Raw genomic sequence first — 25,401 nt, 5'->3', positions numbered from 1 at the left:
GAATACAATTCTAACTGCTGTTCTGTTTAACACGTTAGCCGGTCCATTTGATGTATAATGACTTATAGTAACATGAAAAATCTAAATTAACAGGGTATCAGATAAAACCCCCGAATACTACACTCTTACAATGTTGGGCAACTTACTGTCCACTGTGTTGGGTAATGAATGTTGGTAAAAAAAATACATATCTTCTAGGCAATTATTATCCAATTTAACAAATTAATTACCCAATTGTTAGTTTTTACTTCCCAATTTGGGCAGATTTTAAACAATAGTTGTGTGGAAAGTATGTTGCCCAGGGTTGTTTAAAATTTTGGCATTTTTTAAAGAGTGTATAGATATAATTCTTTAACATTTTGAAGGATAATATCGGAAACAATTAAAGTTGATATAAATTAATTAAAGACGGCCAGACAGTGAGTGAGAAGGAGCTGACGGGGGGATGTAGAGGGAGAGAAAATTCTCGAAAGAGACTTCAAATAGTTTCATATTTTGATAATTGAATTTATTTTTTATATCTGGACTTGCATGTGAACATGCAATGATCTGACTTCTACGAAACATATACATGATGATAATGGGGAAAGTACATCTTTATAATTTTGTACTAATATTGCCCCGGGAAAAAAGAGGCTATATGACGATTCAGACTTTAGTCAGTTAAAATAGTTTCATTGAATTGCCCATTTTATGACCGTTTACCCCGATTTTTGCAAGTTATTCTTCCAGCTTATAAAATTCGTCATATCAAAATGGTATAAAGATAGAGCAATGGAAATCCAATTTGTTCATATCCCTCTAGTCCAGAAATAGTTATTACAAAAATATAAAGTGATGAACAGATATTTTGAATATCATATTATTTAATTTCTGAAAAAAATATAATCAAGCTACAATGCGATGGGAAAACGAGTTCATCTTTGTCGATGGAGAAATCTTTACCAAAACACAATGTAAAATTGAGCATTGTGCGTTCGACTGCGTGGGTGTGTGCGGTGAATGAGAGTGCGTGCGAGCGAGCATGCGTGCGTGTGGAATCGAGTGGAGTACATAAAAACCTGATAGCACGACCAGACGGCGGAACGCTCAATATCCCTTTGTATGTCTCCTGTCATGGACAGAACACTTCTCGGCTCTCATCAAAGAGAGACAGGTCATTCATTACCTGGTCCATCTTCTACTTCTCAGGTGTATTATTCTAATTTTTGCCACTGTCGAAGTGAAAATCTGATTGAATGGATTTTTGTAGAAAGATATGCAGTACTACGAATGGACATTGATCATTTTAATCAAGAGAGCTTGACAGGTAAATCAAACATTTTTGTATTAACCCCAAAACACCTTAACTTTTCTCAAGAGATGATCATTCATTTACTTCTTAAACAGATATTTTGAAGCAGATTTTTCCATGTTGTTAGACAGAGTTAGGCAATAATAATGCAACAGTTGGTGATCCTAAAATGTTTTGTTAATCGATATCGTTTGATGGTTTATTTTTTCTAATTCACATGACATGTCATGAGTTTAGCTGGTTGATAATTTTGCTTGATTTTTATTGATGATTGAAGGGCACATATTTTTTTTCCTTTCCACTGATATATTAAGTCACATGTTGTCTGGTATCTTTTGTGTTAAGTATTCAAATATTTTTCAATAGATTGATTTTGAATTCAACCACAGACACTCTAAATGGTAACATAATGAACTATACTCGTACATATGCAATAAATTGTCAATTTGAATTCGAATACCTCACCTTGAATTCATTTCATCTTTACAACAAGAGGGCGATTTACATGCTAATCGCAGTAATTAGAAATACAATGATAATCATTGTCGTCTAACGAGGGGCAATTACTCCCCCTTTCCATGTTATTGTTACTCTGATGAGACGCTATCGAGTCCAATCATCATTTATTACTTTGCATCCCATTCGAACTTGGAATCAACCTCCGTGAAAAAAAAGAGTAAGCACTAATCTATACCATTTTGTGCTTCACGCGTGTTGAATGGAGATGCAAACTAATTACCTAAGTAGATTGCCTCCCTATTCCCAATCAACCCGATGCGTTTCGATAAATTTCATTGTGAAATGCTCTCTTGGTTTCTAAATAGTAAGAGACAGTCCTTGTTTAAGCAAATTAGAAGTACATGATCTACAGACCTGTACTTCTCTCACTTCGAGAGATAATACGAAATTTGAGTTTATTGTTCTAATCATTACAGGAATATATTCCTATTTTGTTCCTATCTTGTTCTGAGCATAAGGCTTGATACGTAATGCATCTCTATAATTGTCAATGCTGCTAACTCCTTACTCAGACTTGTAAGTAGATTCAATGTCAATACATGTAGTTATATTCCATTACCATATCATGATCAACAGACAAAATTTCAGTTCTATGATTTAATATCTCCTTTAAACCTATGGATTTCGATCTTGGTTTTAAGTATTGAGAGAGAAAGATGCTCTTGAAGTGACATTTAACTCGCTCGCCCCCCCCCCCCAAAAAAGGAAGCAAATTCCTTAGATTATCAGATATGGATGAGTAGAAAATTGATGAGGAAATGTGTTATTACAAAATGAATAACCATTCAAATTTAGAATTTATGAATCATTGGAGGAAAATTGAATATAATTGGATTTTCATAGGGATGAATAATTCTATTCCAGCTTCCAAGACGTTTCTCATTTTATGGCTTCATTGCGAACTTTTTTTGCACGACCCTTCCACTTTTTACTTTCAATTACCATAATTTTGGTCTTGATTTTGTTCCGGGAAATATAATATCTTATGAATGTGATTCTTACTGACTCACCCATGTGACCAAACACCTGTTTGAATATCACCGCGGGGTTACACAAAATGTAACTCTAATGCTCTTTAAGCTACAGTCACACAGTCATTTACGTTGAGTTACGTCCCACGCGAGTAGATGCGGATTAATGGACGCGGCCATCCGCAGTGTCGTTAATACAAGTAACTCTACGTAACAAATCCGTAGTGCAGACTTACGGCGCCAAGCTTGCGAAATTTTGAAATGTTCAAAATTTCGCAGGGAGTCGCACGGATGCTGACTTCAGCAAGTCGCAGTAACTGAACGTAACTTTAGGTAAATATACGTAAATATCCGTAGCTTGGACGCAGGTTATCCGTAAAAATTGTTATGTCGCGTCCATTTGCGTCCAACGTAAGTATTTGCAATTACCCGCAAATACTCGTATCCAAACACTTACGTCCGTTTTAGGACAGGTACCGATGCTGCGGACAATCGCGTCCTTTTACGGAAGGGAGCCCCCAGCCACCCGCCCTGCCTTCCTTAGCCCTACCACCTTGCTTCTTGGGACAATTTTCAAATTCAAGATCAAATTCATTTTTAGGCACATCTAGGATCCATTGAAAAATTAACAATAATTCATCCAATATATGAACAATAAAAAGAAAACAAATGATATAATGACTTAAGAAAAAGGATAAAACCAATATGCAGTGGATGTATGTGATTGGCAAAGGCCAGAGACCTATCGAGGTGAACCCCCTTGATTTCTGCGCATTAACAGTTGATGGAGAGATGACAAGATATGATTCATAATTATTTATGTTTAAAATAACAATAATAATAATAATAATAAACTGGTGCTTATTTAGTCTCTATCATCACGATAGATGGACACGTTTTAAATTTTGTTGTCCAAATCGTTCCAGATGACAGGTCCTTCGTATCTAATAACAATTCTTTAAAAAGTAGACATATATTTCGGAGATAAAAATCGTTAATGTTTCTTGGTGAATACATAGTAAAATCGTTAAAATCTGTACGATGATGACTATCAGTCGTAATGTACATGCATGTATGGTGCGGGTGTCGCGGGAAAGAATTTTGCACACGAAAAGCAGATCTGTAGGGCCTGTAACCCCCCTGTAACACAAAGCTTAGCATTGATTGTAGAGCAGTTTTCTACGTTTGATTCTATTGACTATAATGTACAATCAATCTTAAAAATCAAGTGTATGATTAAACGTCAACTTTTGTGTTAGAGGACCCTAATATTAGCGTCCGTGTGGTTTGCGAAAGTTCCCAATTATCCGGAAGTGGACGCAGGAATCCGCATCTAGTCGGATCTATTCGTACCGTCCGCATCTTCTTCCGTTGATATAAAAGAAGAAAAAAATGGTGACGGGACGGGATCCGTGGGGATCCGCAGGAAAAGCAACGATGGACGCAGAGCACTGTGTGATTGGGGCATTATGGAAGTTGAAAGCTCATAATTTTCAGCTCATATTCAGCTTATTGGCAGTTAGTTGTGCTGAAGAATAAACCCAAATGAAGATTTCTTCATTGTGCGGTTGATATTCGAGAGCGAATACAGTAATTATGTACTGACCCTGCCGACTCAATGATACCTGCGCTGACCTTTAAGTTGCAGTTGACTGCGTTTTGAAATTGGTTGCCATTTCGATTAAGGTTTCAGTCCGAATATCTAGAATGCAGTCAGAATACAGTTGGAATAGAATACAATTTGAATGTTTACCAATTTCTCCACTCTTCTTTGAATATACATGTTTTTTTTAACTGATCTAAAAGAAAATCGGGCCAGAGTATACCTAAATAGTTAGATGCAATCAAAATAATCTGAACGAATATACAGGAATAACGAATACATGGAAATTCTTTGTCCGGTCTGTGCGTGTTTTTTTATGACAGAATATGGAAATCGTTGTCATTGTGTCTGAAATGATTTATATGACGATAAAGCTCTTCTTTCATTTCGCTCAGGTTGAGTGGCATCGTTCTATTGTAGACCCTTAGGGTGAGATACACGGGTATAGTCATAACTTAAACCTAAGGGTGACACCACATGGGGCAGATGGCGACCGCTCCTATTTTCAATAATGTAAAAAGTGAAGAAAAACGAGGAGAAAAGGAAGAAGAGAGGAAAACAAAGAAAGAGAGAGAAAGAAGAGTGCCACGAAGAGAGGTATGTGTCTGTTCTCTCATTATTTTGCGATAAAATAATGGTGTCTTTAAGTCAAGTTACTTCTCCCTCATTAAAATACCCTAGTGCCGCCTCTGTTTAACTCGCAGCAATCTCGTCATGGTTCATCTCTTTGCATGTATAACAAAATGGAAATGAGTTTTTCTATGATGCAATAATATTTCAGTATCACTATGATACTTGCTCTTCCATCATACGATCATTACGATCAAAATGTGATCATAAATATGATTGATAACCGTAATCATTTCAATGATCGAATTGAAAATATGCAATTCACCTCGACCAACAACAAGTTTCATAAATAAGTACTAGTATTCAGCATATTCGCCCTGTTCCCATAATTTCTTTAATCACCATCACTGTCGTAGTTTTAGGGCTATTTCACAATGATTCTTACATCAGTCCATGTGGCGTAATGAGCCAAAACATGAAGGATGAGGGAACAATTTTCTACAAAGTCGCAAGCGAAGAAAACATTACCTTTTTAAAATGAAATTGTAATTTTAGGACAGATTTTAATACGGTCGTGGAATTTTTTCGGGGAAGGGGGGGGGGGGGCGATCGCCCTCACAACCCCCTCCCATCTGCACGCCTTTGCACCAATAAATAAGAATGTCAATATATCATGGATGGAGATGATTTATCCTAATCTGTCTTTAATACATTTTTCGTTGGAATATGAACATGTCTTATGATTCTATCAATTTCATTTGCTTTCTCAGTAATACCAGGAATTTATGGTTCATTACATCCGTGGCATATTGAGCAGGCTAATTATTATACAAATGTTGGCGCCTTTGCAGTCAACAAAATCTTGCGATGATCACAGAATTAACCAATTATAATGTGTCAATTATTCTCCGCACATGAAGTCGTAGTAATTGGCATACTCTCGGCCACCTTGATCTTGATGGCACATGAATTCTTAGTAGCCGAGAGGTGTCCTATGAAACCCTTTATCTCATCCCCTCACTTCAACTTCACTTTGGTATTGGCAGACTACTCACCCATGTATATTTATAATTCTTAATGGTTTATTAACTACCACAGTGTGATGTCATACACCCATCTAATCTATTTCCAAGTACAAATTAATTGAGATGACTTGAGTTCAGTCGATGTGTGCGTTAGTATCCTGTCAGGAAGATTGATAGCATTGTCAGGTATGTTGATAGCATTCACACCTGGTGTGTGTTTCATAAAGCTGTTCGTAAGTAAAGAGCGACTTTAGGAACGACTGGTGATCCTTTCTTGTGGTAAATGGGGGTCGTGTACTAAAATGTTCATTGACGATGGTTTAGCGCGTAAGGAAGGAATACCAGTCGTTCTTAAAGTCACTCTTAACTTACGAACAGCTTTATGAAACGGTCCCATGGTCAAAAATCTTAGCTGATCAGATCATGCAATTTTTTCACACTGAGAATTCAATTGAATATACCTAGGGAACCTATGTTGAAAATGAGGCACATAAAATGTAAAGAGAGATAGAGAAAGAGACAAAGACAGGTATCCAAAGAGTAATCCATCATTATCTTTCATGATATTCTTGTGTGTCATTTTTGGCTTCTCCTTGTACACCAATCAGGTTGTTCCAGATCCTTATATCATTGAAAATTCAAATGTTTTCCGTTAAACAAAATTGCAAGTTCTTCATTGTTCTCATAATGAGAGTCATTTTACTTTGTTAACATAAACAAAGCATATACCAAATTATAGCTTAGAAAAATCCGTTTTTACCCATTACAAACAGGTAAAATTGTAAATTTTCCTTGTTCATCTTGCAGACGGCGTGAAATTTATGCAGTCGCAAATGACACTTCAAACATTTATGATTTATTTCTTCTGCTCATGCACTGATTTGTTTGATTTAATGTTACTTTGTTGTTATGTTATCTGTGGGTTTTTTTGCCCTACAAATCATGTTTTCTGTGAAGTTCCTTGAAATTTCATTTTATCCATATAATCCATGCCGCGAAAAACTGGGACTTCATTTAACATTTCAAAAATACTTTTGAAAGCAATGTAGAGCGTAAAAATATCCCTCTGACATAATTATGGTTGAATTGATTCTGAAATTAAGTATTATCCTCGAATTGAATGTGCAGAACTAGAAAGCTCATTTTATGACCTAACTTCGATCTAAAAAAAAAAGATCATTGGTCTCCCTTCAACTGTTTTGAATACACAATCTAATTACGAAATACATTTAGTAGTGGTGCTTTTCAGCCCATTCCAAGTTTGCATGCAGCACTGATATATGTTTTGCACTGTCTATAGCCTATCAACCCATTTTGATTATCCAGGATCTGACCAGAGAATTCTAGTCATAACTCACATTTAATTCGAGGATAATACTTTAATTCAGAATCAATTAAAATCAGAGCATTAAACATGTTCAAGAAATGTAACCAGCACTCGACAGTCTATTCCAAGTTTATACATGGGAAATGCACACTGATGGAGACAGGTCGTACCTGTTTCATGCCTGATTAAATGTTTCCCTGATATTTCAACAATTCCATTCTGGTTTTGTCATGCCTGTTTCATGCCCGATTTAATGTTTCACTTGTATTCCAGAAACTTCATTCTTGTATTCATTACCATTTTCAATTATTTTGCTATTAAGTTACTAAGGTGAGGTTAATAAGAAAAGTCCGTTTCCACTGGTAATGTTCACTGTCCCAAAGTGCGATGCACTTGTTGTTTGTCCTGCATTGTTCAGCTTATTGTACTCCTGCACCTTAAGGCGTGGTCCCACTGCACTTACGGATGCAAAGCGGGTGTAAAGCGAAACAAAATCATGCCGTCGGTTGGAAAAAGCTACGCATCCGTTGTGTACTCGTTGCACACGTGTTACATACGGTCTATCTATCGAGCATCCGTCTACAGTGATTTCATCCGCGCAAAAAGTTTTGAGCTGCACAAAACTTTTAGAACGGATGAACTTTCCGCCGTGTACGATGTAAATCCTTTAAAAGATATTGGTTAAAATTGCTCCATGTGGGTAATTATATGTTCAACCAACATTTGGCATTTTTTAAACATATTTATTTTATCCAATGTGATGAAAATTTTGCCCATTCTGAAGTAATTTCTGCTTATTTTATAACCTTACTGGACAATATGCTTCCCACATTGGGTAAAATACTGCCCCAATTGGTTGGACATATTATAATAACGTGCTGGTGAAAATTTGACTCAATATTTTTTACAGTGATAATGCTGCAAACTTGGAATGTGCTAAAATTCATCACTGTTACATGACATAATGTGTTTAAAACCAATGAAGCGAAGAAGAAGTTAGAAAATAAAATGAGATGTCGAGGTCTGCAAATTTTATTGAATAAATATTAAATTTTATAATTCATTCAACCGTATGTCAGAAGGATATTTTGAGGGGACGCGCTCTACAAATAGTTCGTCTAAACATTCAGCGAAAACATTGACCGTATGTATATTGCTAGGTTGTCAGCGATCATGGTGATGCACTTTAACAAAAGTATCTTAACTTCGATTTTCCTTTTTTCAAGCCTTCATTATTGTCGCCACTGCCAAGGGCGTAGGCCGGGAGGGGGGTGTATCCTCCCGCTGAGGCAGAGGAGTTCCGACACTTGCAAGCAAAACGCAATTTGCACCCTTCTGCTTTCAACAGCTGATTTTCCAAACTTTCAATTTAATTCAATTTATTTTTCATTCTTCAACATAATACAAATAATTACAAAATAACTTAATTCAAATTAAATAAAATCATGAACGAAATTCAACATTGAGTAAATGATATACATATTCAATGCGTGATTCAAATATAAATTAACTTGCATGTCAAATTTAAATCAATATAATCAATATAATTAAATATGATTAAATCTATTAAATTATAATTATTTTCCAAATTTTAGTTCCACCTCCCCAGGATGTGCACCTCCGCATGCTCTAACCAGCCTACACCCTAGACTGCTATGATTTAGTATTGACTGTGTATATTTTCCGTCGACTTTATTTTAAAATGACGTGCCCCCCCCCCCCCCCCATACATGACGCAGGTTGGCGCCTGTTATTTACCTCCGAAATTTCCAACAAAGTTTTTTCGTTTACATGACGCAAACACGCTGTCTGGTTGAAATCTGGGCCAAGCTTTAATCCAAATGCCTTCTCTAGAGTGTTCAGAGGTAAAAGTTCTTACGGCTAGCTAATTAAACGGTTGTTTGTACTCCTTCAATCACGGCCTGTAGAAAGTTTCACTACTAACATGACTAAATTATAACTGATATTGTTTTTTGTTAAAGAAAAAATATAATTAATTGTGCTACTCGCACAGTCCGCACAGTATTCATGCTGTATCCTATAGAGTGAGCGTAACATCAAATTTATTATTGCTCAGGGCTTCAGGCTATAGTGTATACAAAATCTTTTACACTCATACTATCTGCTGGCAGAAGAATGATTCTGATAAAGGTGACTGCAATACTCCCGCAAAAATGATTTTTTTTTTATATTTCGACACTACAATAAATATAGTTATAGCTATACGCACAATGATCATTCTGCTCATCAATTCACAGTTTCGAGAATACAGATCTTGCCAACAATATAGACAATTTATAAATGTGTAGTCTCCATTATGATGAAATAAGTTGCAGCAATAAATAACTAAGGAATAGTGTTCAGGAAATTTGGTTAGGGCAACGTGTGGAAAAGATTCGCGATCAATTCAATTCAAACTCAAACTGCGATTGGTCTATATAGTGTTACGAGACGTTATATCGGCACTCTTTATAAGACGGGGCGGATTTCCAATCTTATAATAAAGCCAATTATTTGACAAAGTTTTTTTTACAAAGTAAGTATCAAACCCCTAATTCCCCAGTCACAGTCGTAAAAACCGGCCCTAGACTTACAAAAGATATTACGTTATTTCCAATGGCACGCTATCGGTCGGTTTGGAAGAGGTTTTGTTGATGTGACTGTATTAAGCATGGTAATTTTTTTAAAGTGAGTTGAATGTCCTGAATACGATGGAATCTTATAGCGAGAGATTGGTTTATTTCATAAAGTATCGAGTACTTTTACCTTTAATGTAGGCATATATCAGTGAGAAATCCATCGATCGCAAAGTAATTTTTGTATGGCACTCAAAAATTGCCGTATAATTTTGTTTTAAACGTAAATTGCCACGGAGCTATATTTGGAATCAAATAAGTCATCTATCTAATCAAATTTCACAAGCAATCTATCATCGATTTTTAAATATTTTTTGTTTATACATTTGCAGATCTTCCCCACATTAAATGCTGGAATCGACTTATTCTAGATTTTTATCAGATCAAGCATTATCTGAATATATGCCGTATTTCCTGCGTAAACCTTGCGTAATTACGGTATTCTATTTTTTTATAATTATACTCCAAATTTGATAGTATTGGACTCTCCCAGTCTTTATAAAAGATTCAACAATGCTTTGTATCAATGATGATTAATTATTATTGAATGGAATCTAGTTTTTTCAATTGGTGCTAAATGAAGCAAACAAAATTATTCATACAACAGAAATTGTAACCTTGTTGCTGCTCGTCTAGGTGCAGCATCAGTCTCAATATTACTTCCAGTGCAATCGATTTGCAAGAATGGTGCTGCTTGTCTTGAAAATGCTTTCTGAAAATCAGAAACGAAAAATTATACCATAGCATATTATTGGGCACATTATATTGCTTGAAACTATCATTTGAATGAAAACATTTCAGTTTCATTTCTTAAACATTAAGTTTTCCTGAGGGAGTGCGATACGTTCTGAGAACCTATAAACGAGCATGATGAGACTGCTTTTAATCCTGTGCTTCATTGTTTTGCAGTCAAGGAATAGCGATAGTATGTGCACGAAATGCTAAGTTACCTCCGAGGCCCAATTTTCTTTACCTTAAAACAACATTAGTGTTTTAGTGAGGTATTGAACTCGTCTCTGGGGCAGTTAGAAAGTGTCATTGTCTATTGCTCATGACGTCTTCTGGTTCCATATCAATCAGAGTGAAACCGGTGGAACTGATCTATCTAATGTGCGTTCGGCAGTGAAAGTATTCTTTATAACTGCTGTCATGATCGGTGATCACCACGCCCAAAGGAGGTGATTAATGATGACGGCACCACGGGGTTATTGTCGTGATCAATGACAGCAAATTTACATTGATGACGCTTCATTAGATTGATCACATCGACAGACGATGCTAACCTAGAGCGTTTAATTCCTTAACTTGATTTCTGTCTTCAAAATATACCCAAATAAGATTGAAATTTAAAAGAAAGAGAAGACCCCGATATCGTTACTGCCTTTTCTCAAGGTTCCAATAGATCTAGAAGGAAAGAAATCCCTTCAACTTTGCACAATTATTCTTTTTATCGGTACATTCGGCAGAAATGATAAAAAAGGAATGTCATCTCATCCCAAAAGTTAGCGGAATCATACACCCGATGGAACAGTGTTTTGTAGGTATAGCTAAAACAGACAAATTATATTAGGAAATACTGAATTCCACAAATTTGTATTAATCATACTGTTTGTATGTTTGTATTTATTTCCATATAAAAAACAAAATATATACATGCTCAATTTAACATAACGTACAGATCATATGGAGGATGGCTCATTTCAGCGGTATTAATAAAATACCACTGTTCTTCCATGGGGTCCTTTAAAACATAAATACATACTAAAGTATTTATGCACCGGCATGCTAGAAAATCAGGATGCGATTTAAAAATCTATACCATGGATAGAAACCAGTCCAATATTTGTCTATATGACTGCACAAACTGTTTTATATGGGCATTTCAATAATTTTATATAGTATTTCTGAGTGGAGCATGATGTAAAAATATCCACAGCCCAGGTTTGATGGAAATCATTCCAAGGAATGAAATCAGTGTAGATTGGACCGATTCCAGACCAATCGACACTTATTTCAATGCGGCTAATTAGTCCGGGCCACAGCGATCCATGTCAAATTTTGTGTGTCGAGGTTTTCATCTCGCCCTACAGAAACATGACCACAAAAATGTTGGGATGCAACAATTAATGAAAAGGACGTTGCACTTTAGTACTCGATATGCAAACAAAGCTTGCTCAGTCTCTCTGATAAAACGAATTGAACACGTGATCGAGTGATATCCACCAATCATAATTATTATTGCGCAACGTTGCAGAAAGATTGGTATTAAAGCGCAACTTGAATCTAAAAGAAATCAGAAACGATCATTTGGTAAAAGCGTTTGATTCTTAAAGTTGCGTTTAATAAAAACTCTTTATGCAACGTGTCCAAGATCTAAGTTAGATATAAATATATTCATTGTCACTAAGCATAATAATACATTGTCATTGGTTAATCGCTGCCATGTTCAACGACTGCTTCATATCGTGTCCACTATTATTGTGTTTTCGACACTATTCCAAATCTCCGCATGACTTTTCTGCGTTGTTACTATGTTCCCTGGAATGTAAATATGGTTTGATCTAACATAGGTCATCGCTATTTCAAAAGTGTGATGATGTTTAGATATAATTATGCACTGTTGGAAATGAGGCATATAAGATGAAAAACAAACATTATTAAACAGAGTCAAAGAGCTTTATAGAAATTACAGCTGGCTGAAGACTTCGCATCGAAAAGTATTCTCGGTCTAATTATTTTGATGAGTTGTCGCTGGTCACTGCTTTGATATATTTTTTAGCAATTAATATGATACTCTGGAGGGAGTTATCCTAAGGTTGATGTCCTTAATTGTAGAGTTAGCAAATATGAATGTTTAAAATCGTAATTTTTCCCTTTAAACTCATACAATTGCATCTGTGATCCACTAACTATTGGTAATTTACATTCCTGTATATCAATATTTAAGATCTATTCCCATTTCATAATGTAACCTAATACCAAGAAAGCATTCTTTGAGGTCAGAAGCATAATGAAATTTTCCTCTTACTATGCTTACGTGACCAGTTTGGGCGCCAATTCGTGGAATGGACAACGGTCTCACGTAGGGATCGCCAAGCCTGGATTACCCTTTAAACCTAAATGGCAGTCTATCCACATCTGTTTTAAATACATAGCCCTTGATCATGGTCATGATCAAAATATACTGGCCAAACAGGCTACTTAATTCTATATTCATTATCCTGAACGCAATTACAGGATTAGTCTATAGCCAATTCCCCACCCCTCCGAGGCATGTTTGACCGCCATAACCACAAGCGGTCCTGCATTATTTAAATTATTAAAAATCTATATTGAGGCCGAAAAAAGAAAAGAGTGGAGAAACAAGGATTAAATGAAAAATGAAATGTAAACCCACTTTAAATGATAAGAACTTAGTGAAAAAATGCTGGAGATGTCTGATATAAACTTTTGTTTACATTCAGTTGTGTCTTCAGATCCAGCTGGCACAAAAAAGGTAAAGGTGGTGCTTACTTAGGGTTAAACTGTTAATTTTTGCGGCAAAGTTAATAAAAAATGTTTAAATGTATCTGTTTTTATTTCAATTGGCTAAAAATGCAAAAGAAATGTACCGCACGGTCAGTTTGTTTTCGCCTTTATTCCTTGACACAGCGTGAAAATGAACATTTCTGCGCAAACAGATTTACAAAATGGACAGTGCTGACTCAAGTGTAACATTCTGCCAATTTTTTCTTTTATTTGATAGATGAGACCCAGACCCAAGAATATAATTATGTTAAAAAATTAGCCCCATCTTATATATTTTTCAATTCCCAGGACTTTTTAAAAGTGTAAACATTTTATTGATACGCACTATATGCTTACAAAATATTAACATAGTCGTGATAATTGTTAGGATGACACATGTAAAAGTAATGTTTGTCCGGAACATTGCATTGTTAACTGTAGGTGAGGTACTAAATGTTTTTAGAAAGTAAATAAAATTTGTTTGGGGATATGATGATCGTGTGTCTTAACGTGATGGAATTAAGTGTGATTATTTCGATAGACTGCCGATTCTAGACCATTCTGACACTGCATGGTTTTTGTTAAAGCATTCTAGTTCTTTCCTCTTGTTCCCATTCATTTTTACTTCCCCTTCTTCTTCTTCTTCTATTTCTTCTTCTCCTTCTTCTTCTTCTTCTTCTACTACTTTTTTTTCTTCTTCTACATGATATTCTTCTTTTTCTTCTTCTTAAATTTTGTTTTACTTCCTTTTCTTATTGACTTTTTTTTTACCCTACCTCAAGCCCATATTCAAGAGCAAACGTTCTTTTGAGGTAATTAACGTTTTTATAATATCGACCTCAATATTATGTTACATAATTCAAATGTCATTATACACGAAAAAAAAATTATTAGGCCGTCGAATTTTATTGACTTTTGAGCAATGTTGCCACTGTAATTTGTCTTTAATTCTTTTGTTACCAACAATGATAATCATCAACATGCCTTGATTTTATTCATCATAATATGAAATGTAATTTCGACGTTTAGTTGGAACAGTTATGTACACAATCCGCGTTAATTCACTTCTCTTCACTTAAAGATTATGTGATTGGTTTTTTAGGCTCTTTAGAACCTTTCACTAGTTGCTATTTAATAATAGAACAATAAAAGGTTTAGACTCCATTCAAAATCTTAAAACGCAATTTAATGACATATTAACGGATGGGCCCTGAAATAGCAATTCACTTCATCACCATTCAATAAAATATTCCATTGAGATGAATCGCTTCAATGAAAGACGTGTCAATACTTAGTCATGCCCAATCTGTCTTGGGGTTTTTAGTTAAGTGCACCATTCACACTCTAGTAATTGAAAGTGAGACAGATGATTCTCCTACAGTGGATCAGTGGGGGTAGGTCGACGTGGGAGCTTGTTAAACCAAAGAGGCTTTTCTGTTGGTTTTTCTTTTTGATTAAAGGAGTCAGAATCCCCCTTTATTTGCATATCAGAAATTGATATCTGTCCCACTCATTAATGACATTTACTCCTACATTATAGCCAAACACCTAGAACTATAACTTCTTGCTGTAAACCTTAGTTTGTATACATTTTTAGACGGAAACGAAACCCAATAGATTTTCCCTATTTCGTAGATTCTTACCACTTTTGACCTACAATCGAATTACAATTGATGTGTCGTGTTGCTTGTCAACTAGGCTTTAATCGTGTTTATCAGGGTATATGTGAATCTATAGTTTCTTGCAGTGCTAATGGTAAACGCTGACATTTCTATTTCGAAGGGCATCGTATCTCTTTCTTTTTTTTGTTCTCAATTTCAATTTTCGTTTGAATTCTAGCCAACTTTGGTAACCTTAGTCCGAATTACCCCATTTCACCTACGTCTCATTTCCCTCACTTAAGTAAACATGCATGATAAGACTTCCGTGAATGAGAAACTGTATCAATGTGGGTCTTACGGTTCAAATAAAAATTCAAAATTTTGAATTTGATATAGCTGAGTGAAAAAAGTGTATGAATATGATTGACCATCGAACATGGAGAATTAGGGCTATTTTTCTGTTTCAGTTGGTGAATCTGATTCCGTTAGATATATATCCTATCCATTGCCAGTAAACATTCGACCCTCCAATTTCATCCTTATTTTTTATGATTTTTTTTCAAAGTTACTTTTCAACACACGAGTTTAGGCGAAATGTTTTTACGCTCAAGAAACCGGTCGTTCACAGAACTATATCCATACGAACACTCCTTTTGTACATGCGGGAATCACAATTAACTTCTGGTTTTCATGGCGTTATTGTAAAATTCAAACAAAAATATTTTTCTGGCCAAACAGGACGAGGCAATGCTTTTTGGAGTATTAGCGAAAACGTATACTCTATTTACAGAGAATATTTTCCTGATCTGGAATGGGTGCATAATAGACTGATCACGTGGGTTTTCAATGCTTCTCATCACCCAAACTGTAGTATCGTGAGTCGGGACCCCTCCATAGTACCGACATCTGAAATTATCTATAAGTAGGCCTACATGTAAAAAGGAAAAAAAAATAGTTATTGTGATGACTTTTGCATGGAAAAAATATCAACCTTTCACTAAAATATAAGTAAATTATCCATCATGCAATTTGAGCACCACCATGCTGATGCGACATTTACATCAATGAAACCAACCCCAAACCGACCGATGGTAAACCATTTAAGAAATAATATTTGATCGTTGGAATCAGTTTCGTTGTTGTGACTCCACGCATTCTACGTCTGCCATTGCAAGTTGTTATTTACAGTTTAGATGTAGGATAGTGCAAGAAATTAGGCGAAATATAGTTGATCTCTGAGGACAAAACAGACCCGACATTTATTAAAATACTCTATACCATTTTATGCCATTGTCATCATATACCAGTATCTAAAGCTAATATTTAAAAAGTTCAAGGACGTATCGGGTAACAGTCCTCTTTGTTTCTGCACGTACTGATTTGTGAACATTCTTTCTAAATATTTGTCATTTAACACGTAAATTTTAATTGCTGTATATTTTTAGATAAAGTACATGATAATGTACAGGAATAGTGGTAGTACAATATTGTTCATTTTAGTGCAAGAGTATATGGGAGGGTGGGTGTGAGAGAGTGTGGGTGTTTGTGAGAGGGCATGATTGTGTGCGTGTGTGCGTAAAGGATGCTAGTCTGAGGGTGTGTGGATGTGTGCGTGATTTGTTTTACAGACAATGTAGCGATCAAATGATTATTGACGTCTGGAGACCGACTTTCACCATCAACATCTCACAGGGTTCACTCTAAAAAGATTGAGTAAAAGTTACCCAATATTGGGTATAAATGCAACATGCCTGTTTGCTGTGTAAGTTTTCCCCAATATTGGGCAAAATGCAAGTTTAAAGGGTAACTTTCAACACAAAATTTACAAAGTATTTGGTATCATTTTACCTAGCAAACATACATATTACCATTTTACACAATATTGGATTTTTTTAGAGTGTTCGAATCATGGACCTGTGACTAAGTTTTAAAGTGCTGTACGCCCCGATTGATTTAAACATACAAATTCAAAAAAATCAAAAAATTTATGGTGAATCATTCATTTTTGAGAATGAGGTTGATTTTCAGATTTATAAAATCAAAGAAACAGATCAATATAAAGTCAAATATTTTTGTTTAAGTTGTTCTGTTTTAATCATAATAATACATAAACAAAGAAGTTAGGGGGAAAACCTAAACTGAGCTAATGAAAAGTGAATTATGTTAAGACGAGTTAACGAGCTATCGACTGCTGATCCATATATACTCCTGGACATAAAAAAACATATTTATAAAAAAAAATGAATGTATATTTTGTTGTAGTCTGCAGAACAAAGGCCCTAAATATGAAAAGAAAAGGAAGATCTTCTAAAAGAGAAAACTGATGAAACACCCCCTTTTGTGGAAGTTTATTGTATTATTAGATTTGATTCTTGGTCAGTTGATGGATAAGTACTGATACCTGTGTAAATGGAGATACGGACTTAATCAATAATCTGCCTTGTTGATTGGAGTCTCTCCGGCATAACTCGTTTTGTTTGTCTTTTCGTCTTATTAATTCATTTATATACTTATAATCCTGTACGAAAACTGTTTCTAAGATGAATCCAAACGAAACCCAACATTTATACACCCAAACACCCCCTTTTAGAACAAACCAATTCATTTATCCAGCTTGACAAACGTGAAAATGTATAGCAAAGTTTTACTAATAATTGCTATAACGAATCTGTTCCGGTTCCATTAGATTGAACCAATTCATATCAGTCAACTTGATATATCTGGTGGCGTCACTTTTACGATTTTGGAAATGGAGACGTCCCTTTTTTAATTATTGTTTACATGAACGCGGGACTATGTTCTTGACAGATGAGTGATGATGTTGCCGAGAGGAAACGTAAAGAACTTCTCACTTACTACATCCGCGACATGCACTTAAAATAAGCCGCCATATAAATACCGATACAAAATTTTGTCATTTTTGCGTAAGCTATTACTTAAAGATATTGGTTTAGATTTGTTTGAAGTTGGAATTCACTGGAATTTACCAGATAACCCATTGCCTACTGGAACCAGGTGATCCCTGCGCAAAGCCTATACGGGAATTACAGAAGTCAGTTGTCAACAGCTTAAAGGGAATTTTTTTTTGTAAAAAAAAAATAATAATAATAATAACAAATATTGGTGAAGGTTTGGGGAATAATAAAGATTAAGGAATCTATTCGAATTTTAAATTTTGGATTTGTGACGTCATAAACGAGCAGCTGCCTCATATGTTTTGTAACATAAATTTCATAAATTTCAATTTTTAATGGTTTGTGACGACTTATTTTTTTTTTACGAACAGGTGTAAGATGATTTGTCATTTGATATAATGAATGTACAATAAAAATCATTTTAAAATTTCTAAGAAAATGACATTTCATTGATTTTTTACCATTCGATATGAAGGAAAGCTGCTCGCATATGACGTCAAAATTAAATGTGTCTTGCAACACCCTATAGGCCTATTTAAAAATGGCAGATTCCATCGAGACAAATATTATTTTGCAATTCACAGAACCAATGCTTATGATTTGGCCAGAAGTTATATGAATTAATACATACAAAGGCCATAGATTGGTCCGTCGTAAAAAAAATAAAAAATCGTTCTGGATGTGAGCGATATCTTTCTTACCAAGTACTGCTTAGATTTCTTTAGAAAATAGAAGGTGAATTATTAAAAGATACACCCTTTTCAATAACAAAAAAAAACAAAATAACAGATACTTTTAGACATCATGTTATTCACCAAAGAGCAATGAATGAATGGAATATTCATGATGGGAACATCAGATTTAACAATCACTTTACATTAAGTGAAAGGTGAGATTTTAATAGGACCATTACCAATGCTTTGGTTCTTCACATTTCAAACCACATACATGGTACATGATGATGTAATAACCACACAATACACTTGTGCCGGAAACATAGCAGTATGCCGTGGTTAATTCCACCTTTCAACATCCCCCAAAGCCAGCTCCAGTTTCAGTAACCAGAATTGAAAATAAGGAAGAAACGAGGATATCAGGAACGGTGAAAAAAGAATGGTTTTTAAAACTGTATTACCTAGAGGCCCTACGCATCACCTGGATACCATACCAATTTGGGTGAATGTTTGTTGAAGAGCTTGAGTGTTTGGAAATCAAACATGGTTCATGTTACAGTCACAACCAAATCGAACACAGATCGACCGATCAAAGATATTACGTTATTTCGAATGGCAAACCATCCCTCTGTTTGGAGTTGGTTTCGTCGGTGTGACATTAGCATAGATGATTCATTGAACATACCTCACCAAAGTCAAATAGGGAAACCGATTCGAGACAGATGTTAACTATTGCTTTATTTTGGATAGCTTATTATCGTATATCGGTGAGACCGTGTGTGTTGATAGAGTCACACCAATGAAATCGATACAGACCGATCGATGATATGCCAGTCGACATACCGTAATGGGTTTTATCGGTCTGGGTTTGATATCATTGGTGTGACTTCAGTGTTAGGTTGTGCAATGACATTACTGAACTACCTTTTAGCTGCTCTCTGTTAGTAATAGATGAGTACAATATCCCTTGCTTAGTCTTGATACTTAATAATAACAACATTGATTTCATGTGACAAGTATAAGAAATAAACCATGTCATTAATTGTAGAAGTGTATGGAGGAAATTTAGTGAAATCATAAGAAAATATCTGAATACATATAAATTTGATACTGTCTTCTTAGTATTTTATAAACATGTTTAACATTATATCTTTTTATCAATCAGGGTGCTTTTCCATTGATTTAAATAGGAACTTTTATGAATAATAAGGAAACTTCGTAGAAGAATTAATACTTCATAAAAACAGATGAAATTACACGTTGTGTGCTGACCCAGCGAAAGAAATGCGATACTCACATTCATGATAATCATGCAATTAAATAAAATCCTGGATTGCGTCATGTTTCATTTACTTTTATGAAACACATCCCACGACCTGGATAAAGGATTCATAATCATGAAACGACATTAAAATACATATCTAATAAATGCAATGATGAATGGGGTTTCAAGATGATGGCTTATCAAGACAGGTAATTTATTATTCCTATTCGCAAAACATATGGATTATACTTCAAAATGTATTTCAAATCCGGAAATGGATCTAGAATCCTATGAAATCTCATTTCTTCGCGATAGAACACATTACAATGTAAGATTCGAACCGACATCAACTTGGCTTAACTTACCGGTGCTTATACCACTCAGATCCTCTCAGAGTCTGAAGATACAAATTTATGCAGTTCTGTCATAAACAGTTTCCCTGATTATTTGCACTTGTAATTGTTTTGGTTTTCATATCGCTATGTTCCCTTAACAATTCTACTTTACAAGCAGAAATTAAACTATGGTGTTTTTACACTTTCAGTATGATGTGTTTGTTAGTAGTGGATCTTCATTTTTCTCACATATTGGTCGATGGAAGGGAAGCCAAGAGGTGTGCTTCCTTATTCGATTATAAATATTAAGCATTCCATCAAAATAGCCCAACTACACTAGGAAAAACCTTACATGCATCTTTCTATAAGAATTGCCCACGACTTTTATATTGAACGTGAATTGATAGTCCATCCATTGTTGCATAAAATAGTATTTAAAAAAAAAACATGAATCAACATGACAAATAAATAAACAACGAATGCAAGAGGACGCTGTCATCAGAGTCGAGCTTGATAATGACGGCAGCTTCGAGTAAAAAATAAACAGATTATCTTATGTATACACAATTACTTGGCTAAGTTCTAACGCATTTCCTAATTTCTTGTTTCATTCCTATGCAGAATCCAGTTGGAGCTGTACTCCAAACGATATGCTTGAAACCTAACTGCTAGCTAGATGCCATAAGGATCGCCAATTCAGCTCGAAAACTTTGAGGACAAAGTATTAATCTCCTGGTATTTAGAAGTGGGCTTTGTAAGAGGTCAGGTATGAAAGTGCATTAGCTGATTAGGCATCCAGGTTCGAGGAACGACGGCGTTAAGGACTTACTCCTTAATCAGAGATCATTACTATTTTTTAATTATTTTCTACGAGGAATGAACGACAGACGAATGTTTGATTTGGTGTAGGGCGACAGATGGACATTGTTCGTAAAATGTATCACTAATGTCAAATATTGGCTGCATTCGTAAATATATGACAACATGGAGACAACACAAGCACCTGTATACGTGACTGAGATCATCAGCGAGACATCTATAAGCATCATCATAAAGGAGGTCACTGTAAACCAAACCAATGTAACAGATATATCATTCGGATCAAAGAATATTCCCTGGCCTCAGGTGTCTATCATGATCCTGGTATTAATCTTCGGTGTCGTAGCCAATCTCTCCATCATTTGGATCGTACTGAAGAACAAACGCCTACGTTCAACACCAAACATCATCGTGGTGAACTTGACAATTGGAGATCTCCTGTGTTTGATTGTCAATCTACCATTCATCATTGACTTTCACATCAGGCGAGAGCGACACTGGGTCTTCGGTGATTTCATGTGCAAGTTTGCCCATAGTAGTATGGTGACCAGTGGATGTATCACGGTGTATTCTCTGATGGCATTAGCCATTGAGAGATATCTTGCCATCGCTTGGCCGTGGCGTAACCGTGACAGCAGCAGATGCGTAAGGATGTCTCGAAGTTGTTTCTGCGGACCCACATGGCAAATTGTATTCTTGATATGGTTAGGAGCGTTCACTGTCGGAGCACCAATTTGGGTTACAGCCGAAGTACTGTACTATCAGTTCCTTAACTACAGTGTATGTATTCCATTGAATATTGGAGGCCACTTTGCTCGGGGCTACGATGTATTTCGCTTACTGGTGGCATACCTTTTCCCGCTCGCCGTCATCATCATTGCTCATACTCTCACAGCACTTGCTCTACTCAAGAGTGTGCGGGGTACTGTGACAGGAGCAACTGAACAAGTGTGTTCCAATAATCGTTCCACACCTCGTGTTCGCTCTCGGGTCAAGTTGGCCATTGTCATCAGCATACTTTCTGTGATGTTCTTCATCGCTTGGCTCCCGTTCTATGTATATAGCATGTGGGTAGAGTTCCATTATACGCAGGATATTTTCGAGGGAATTGCGATGCATAATTTCCTTGCGTGGAAAGACATCCCAATTTACCTCCTCAGCTGTCTAAATCCTATCATGCTATACGTCCTGAGTACTCGGTTCAGAGAGCAGCTCTATCAAGATTTATTTTGCTGCATCGCAAAACAGAATTTTGACTGGAGACCAGCAGAAACCTTTAGTTCTTTGAAGAGTTCATTCTTGACGGCGAGTACCTTCCGGGGTCGTTCAACCGTAGCCAGAAGATCGTCCCCATCCAAACACGACCCAATGCTTGCTAATGCAAATGAACTCACAAAATTCTAAGATAATATATAATTGAGTTAGGCAAGTCGATACGTTCTTTTGGGAATGGAATGTATAGACTCATCCACAGCAATCCGTTACAACACGAAACAGATCTATAAAATAACATCAATAATTCTTACCTTCCCAACCGATAAAAGCAAACCTGGTACATGAATGCAGTCCTCTTTCAGATTGGTGGCAATAATGTCAAATTTTTCATATTCATATTCTACTTTTTTATTGCGGTCAGTATACCATTTACACTGTTTACAAACAATATCTACCAAAAGTGTATATGTAAAATGTAATTGCCACTTTTCTCAGAAAATAGGTTTGGAATTCATTACTAATGTCAGTGAAGGAACGTCAAAATCTTGAAAAGTCAGTTTGGTTTAAGTAAATCTGCCATATGATTTCTATATCAGCCCCCCCCCCCCAAAAAAAAAAAAACAATAAATAAATAAAAAAAATTAAAGAAATACATTTTGATAATGAGATGCAGCTTTGGGCGTTTCTAAGTAATTTATCTCCCAATTTCATGCAAACTGAAATCATTACTTTGGTGTTGAGGTGTCATACAACAACCTTTGGATGATATAATAATATCATGACCATGATTACCAGTTTAAAATTAAACCCAAGAAGCCTGAGATAATAACCAAATTATATAGTAACCAAATACTGCCCGAACCGAAATGATTCTGTTTAAGGTTGTTATTTTTGATCTGTCAATTCTTGTTATTAGGCCGAGGTGGAAAGACATGTATTCCAAAGTGTGTCATGTCACAGTAAAACGGTGTTTAAAGTTTTATACAACGCCGTTTACTATATGAACCTTACATTTGTTGTTTAATAGTTTAAACAACCATGTTTAATTAATTGAGAATTAAGTATCATAAATTAAACTTTGTTGTTTAAGATTTTAAACACTTCTAGAAATTGTTTAAACAACTATTGTAAGGTTCATATGGTAAAAAACGATGTATAAAAAATGTAAACATGGTTTTTAATGTGTAGGTATGGTGGAAATTAGAATGTGACAATGATAGGAGTTCCTATCGAGACAATGTGCTTTGCCAAAGGAAAATATGAATAATGTTTAGTTTATTAATGTGAAAGTGAATCACTGTTATGTTGATCCAAATTAAGGTTGAGGTCCATATTCATGAAATCTTTGGTGAGCCTAGATAGTTACAACACAACTGTATACCGTGGATGACGAGATTAGATTACGGACACAGGTGGCATGTTACACAAATATACTTATTGAGTGCAATAATGTTTGAATAGTGTAAACAGGTAAAAGGTTTTTGTACCGAATCAAATCTTACTTTCGTCTTACGCCGTGAGAGATCAAACTTGGATAGAACGTGAAAGAAAATTTCAAGGTCAGTATAAATACTTTTTCTCGAAAAGTTAACCCGTATATACTGTAAATCTTTAGCTGCATGTGAACAATGACAAAAAAAGTTTTTCTAAAGAATATGTTTAACAACTTGTATGAATAGTCAATACATTTTCTAGTTCAATTCTTTCGTGTAAAATCCTTATAATGAACGTGTATTGATCACGTACATGAAGAATTATCTTTATGAACCTTTTTCTCTTACTCAGTTTTCAATTACTTTCCATGATTGTATAAATATACCTTGTGTACAATGAAGTGTTAATCTGCACACATAATTTATAACTATAACTTTGCTTTCATATGTTTGTCAAGACTTCTTTTCTCGCCACTCATATGTTTGTATGTGTGTTATCACTTGATTTGAGATTGTGTTTGATAAATGGGATACGGAAATATAATGGCGAATTATAATTACTTTGGAAAAGGGGGATTTCCAATCGCAATCGCTGATTGTCCTGTCCCTGATACTACAATTCTAATTATCACTCTTCCGAGCTATGGATTGGTTTTGGCGCCATTTCCACTTACAATCATAGCTGCAAGATTGTTGTCATAGCCATATCGGTGTTTTAGTGTAATTTATTTATGCGGGAGGAGTAAAACACAAAAATGGAGGTAGAATGTAACATATCGTAACATGATTGTCTTCGTCTTGGTCAAGGTGGTTAAGAAATATTTTTTATAGTTGTGTTTTAATGAAGATTATTTAATTGAACGTATTACATCACATCGATGATTGTAACAGGTAGATGTGAAAGAAAGCGGAAATAGATGTGTTTTTCAACAATGTTCATGATATTTTGTGAACGTGTATTCCTTGAAACTAGTACTTTGCTTGACCATTGAGCATTAAGAGATGAGATATATCATAATGTAAATATTTGATTACGATTGTCTTTGAAAGTGTGAAACAGAAGAGAGTAGTATTAATGCCTTTTCATGTAAATATTCTCGTGCACCAGATTCTGTAAACAATGTTGGTATTGTACACAATGTACGAAAGATGATTTATAAAAATATAATATATACTGTACATGTATAAAATAGTCGTATCTTTTTTCAATGATAAATATGGCCATCTTTTTGATCGCAATGATGACAAATCTTAATTCGCTTTATGAACTTTTAAGAATTTAGTAGGTGATAATATATTTTGTCAGTGTTTGATTCGAGTATTTCATCTTAGAGTGTGACGCTCTATTCTGCTGTGTGTTAAATGAATAAATAACAAATAAACATAAATCATGGGTTACTGTTGGATATTTTTGTCTAGTGTATGAAAGGAAAAAAATGGGAGTGAGAACCATTGGTGTGCAGATGGGAGGGGGGGGGGAGGCTGCGGCCATGGACCCCCAAAGTTTTAACGATCAAGATCGAGATCAAGATCAAAATCGAAAAAAAATAGAAACGGGAAGAGGAATAGGGTGGAATATATTATTTTCTAAATACTTTGTCAAAATCTATTTCTATGATAACAAATTCAGATTTATGTTGTGTTAAGAAAGTCAAAATTTTGGCTCGAACTTTTTAGAAATACCCCATACCCC

General features: G+C 35.2%; 1 protein-coding gene across 2 annotated transcripts; it reads left to right on the top strand.

Annotated features, from left to right (window-relative positions):
• The first annotated feature begins 1,082 nt into the window (after window positions 1-1,082).
• Window positions 1,083-25,067, top strand: LOC129259927 (allatostatin-A receptor-like). Of its 2 annotated transcripts, XM_064114445.1 has the most exons (3): window positions 1,083-1,309; window positions 2,230-2,329; window positions 20,863-25,067. In XM_064114445.1, the coding sequence occupies exon 3, from the start codon at window positions 21,226-21,228 to the stop codon at window positions 22,462-22,464; it is 1,239 nt and encodes a 412-aa protein (XP_063970515.1). In that variant the 5' UTR covers window positions 1,083-1,309; window positions 2,230-2,329; window positions 20,863-21,225; the 3' UTR covers window positions 22,465-25,067. The 2 variants fall into 2 exon arrangements, 1 of the variants encoding a protein (XP_063970515.1); XR_010296704.1 differs by lacking the exons at window positions 2,230-2,329; window positions 20,863-25,067 and adding an exon at window positions 6,056-6,132 and having other exon boundaries at window positions 1,111-1,309.
• Window positions 25,068-25,401: the final 334 nt, after the last annotated feature.

This window comes from Lytechinus pictus, unplaced genomic scaffold (assembly GCF_037042905.1).
Source record: "Lytechinus pictus isolate F3 Inbred unplaced genomic scaffold, Lp3.0 scaffold_19, whole genome shotgun sequence".
Classification (NCBI taxonomy): Eukaryota; Metazoa; Echinodermata; class Echinoidea; order Temnopleuroida; family Toxopneustidae; genus Lytechinus; species Lytechinus pictus.
The sequence above is the reverse complement of the archived record's forward strand: the minus strand, read 5'-3'. Positions and strand labels throughout refer to the sequence as shown.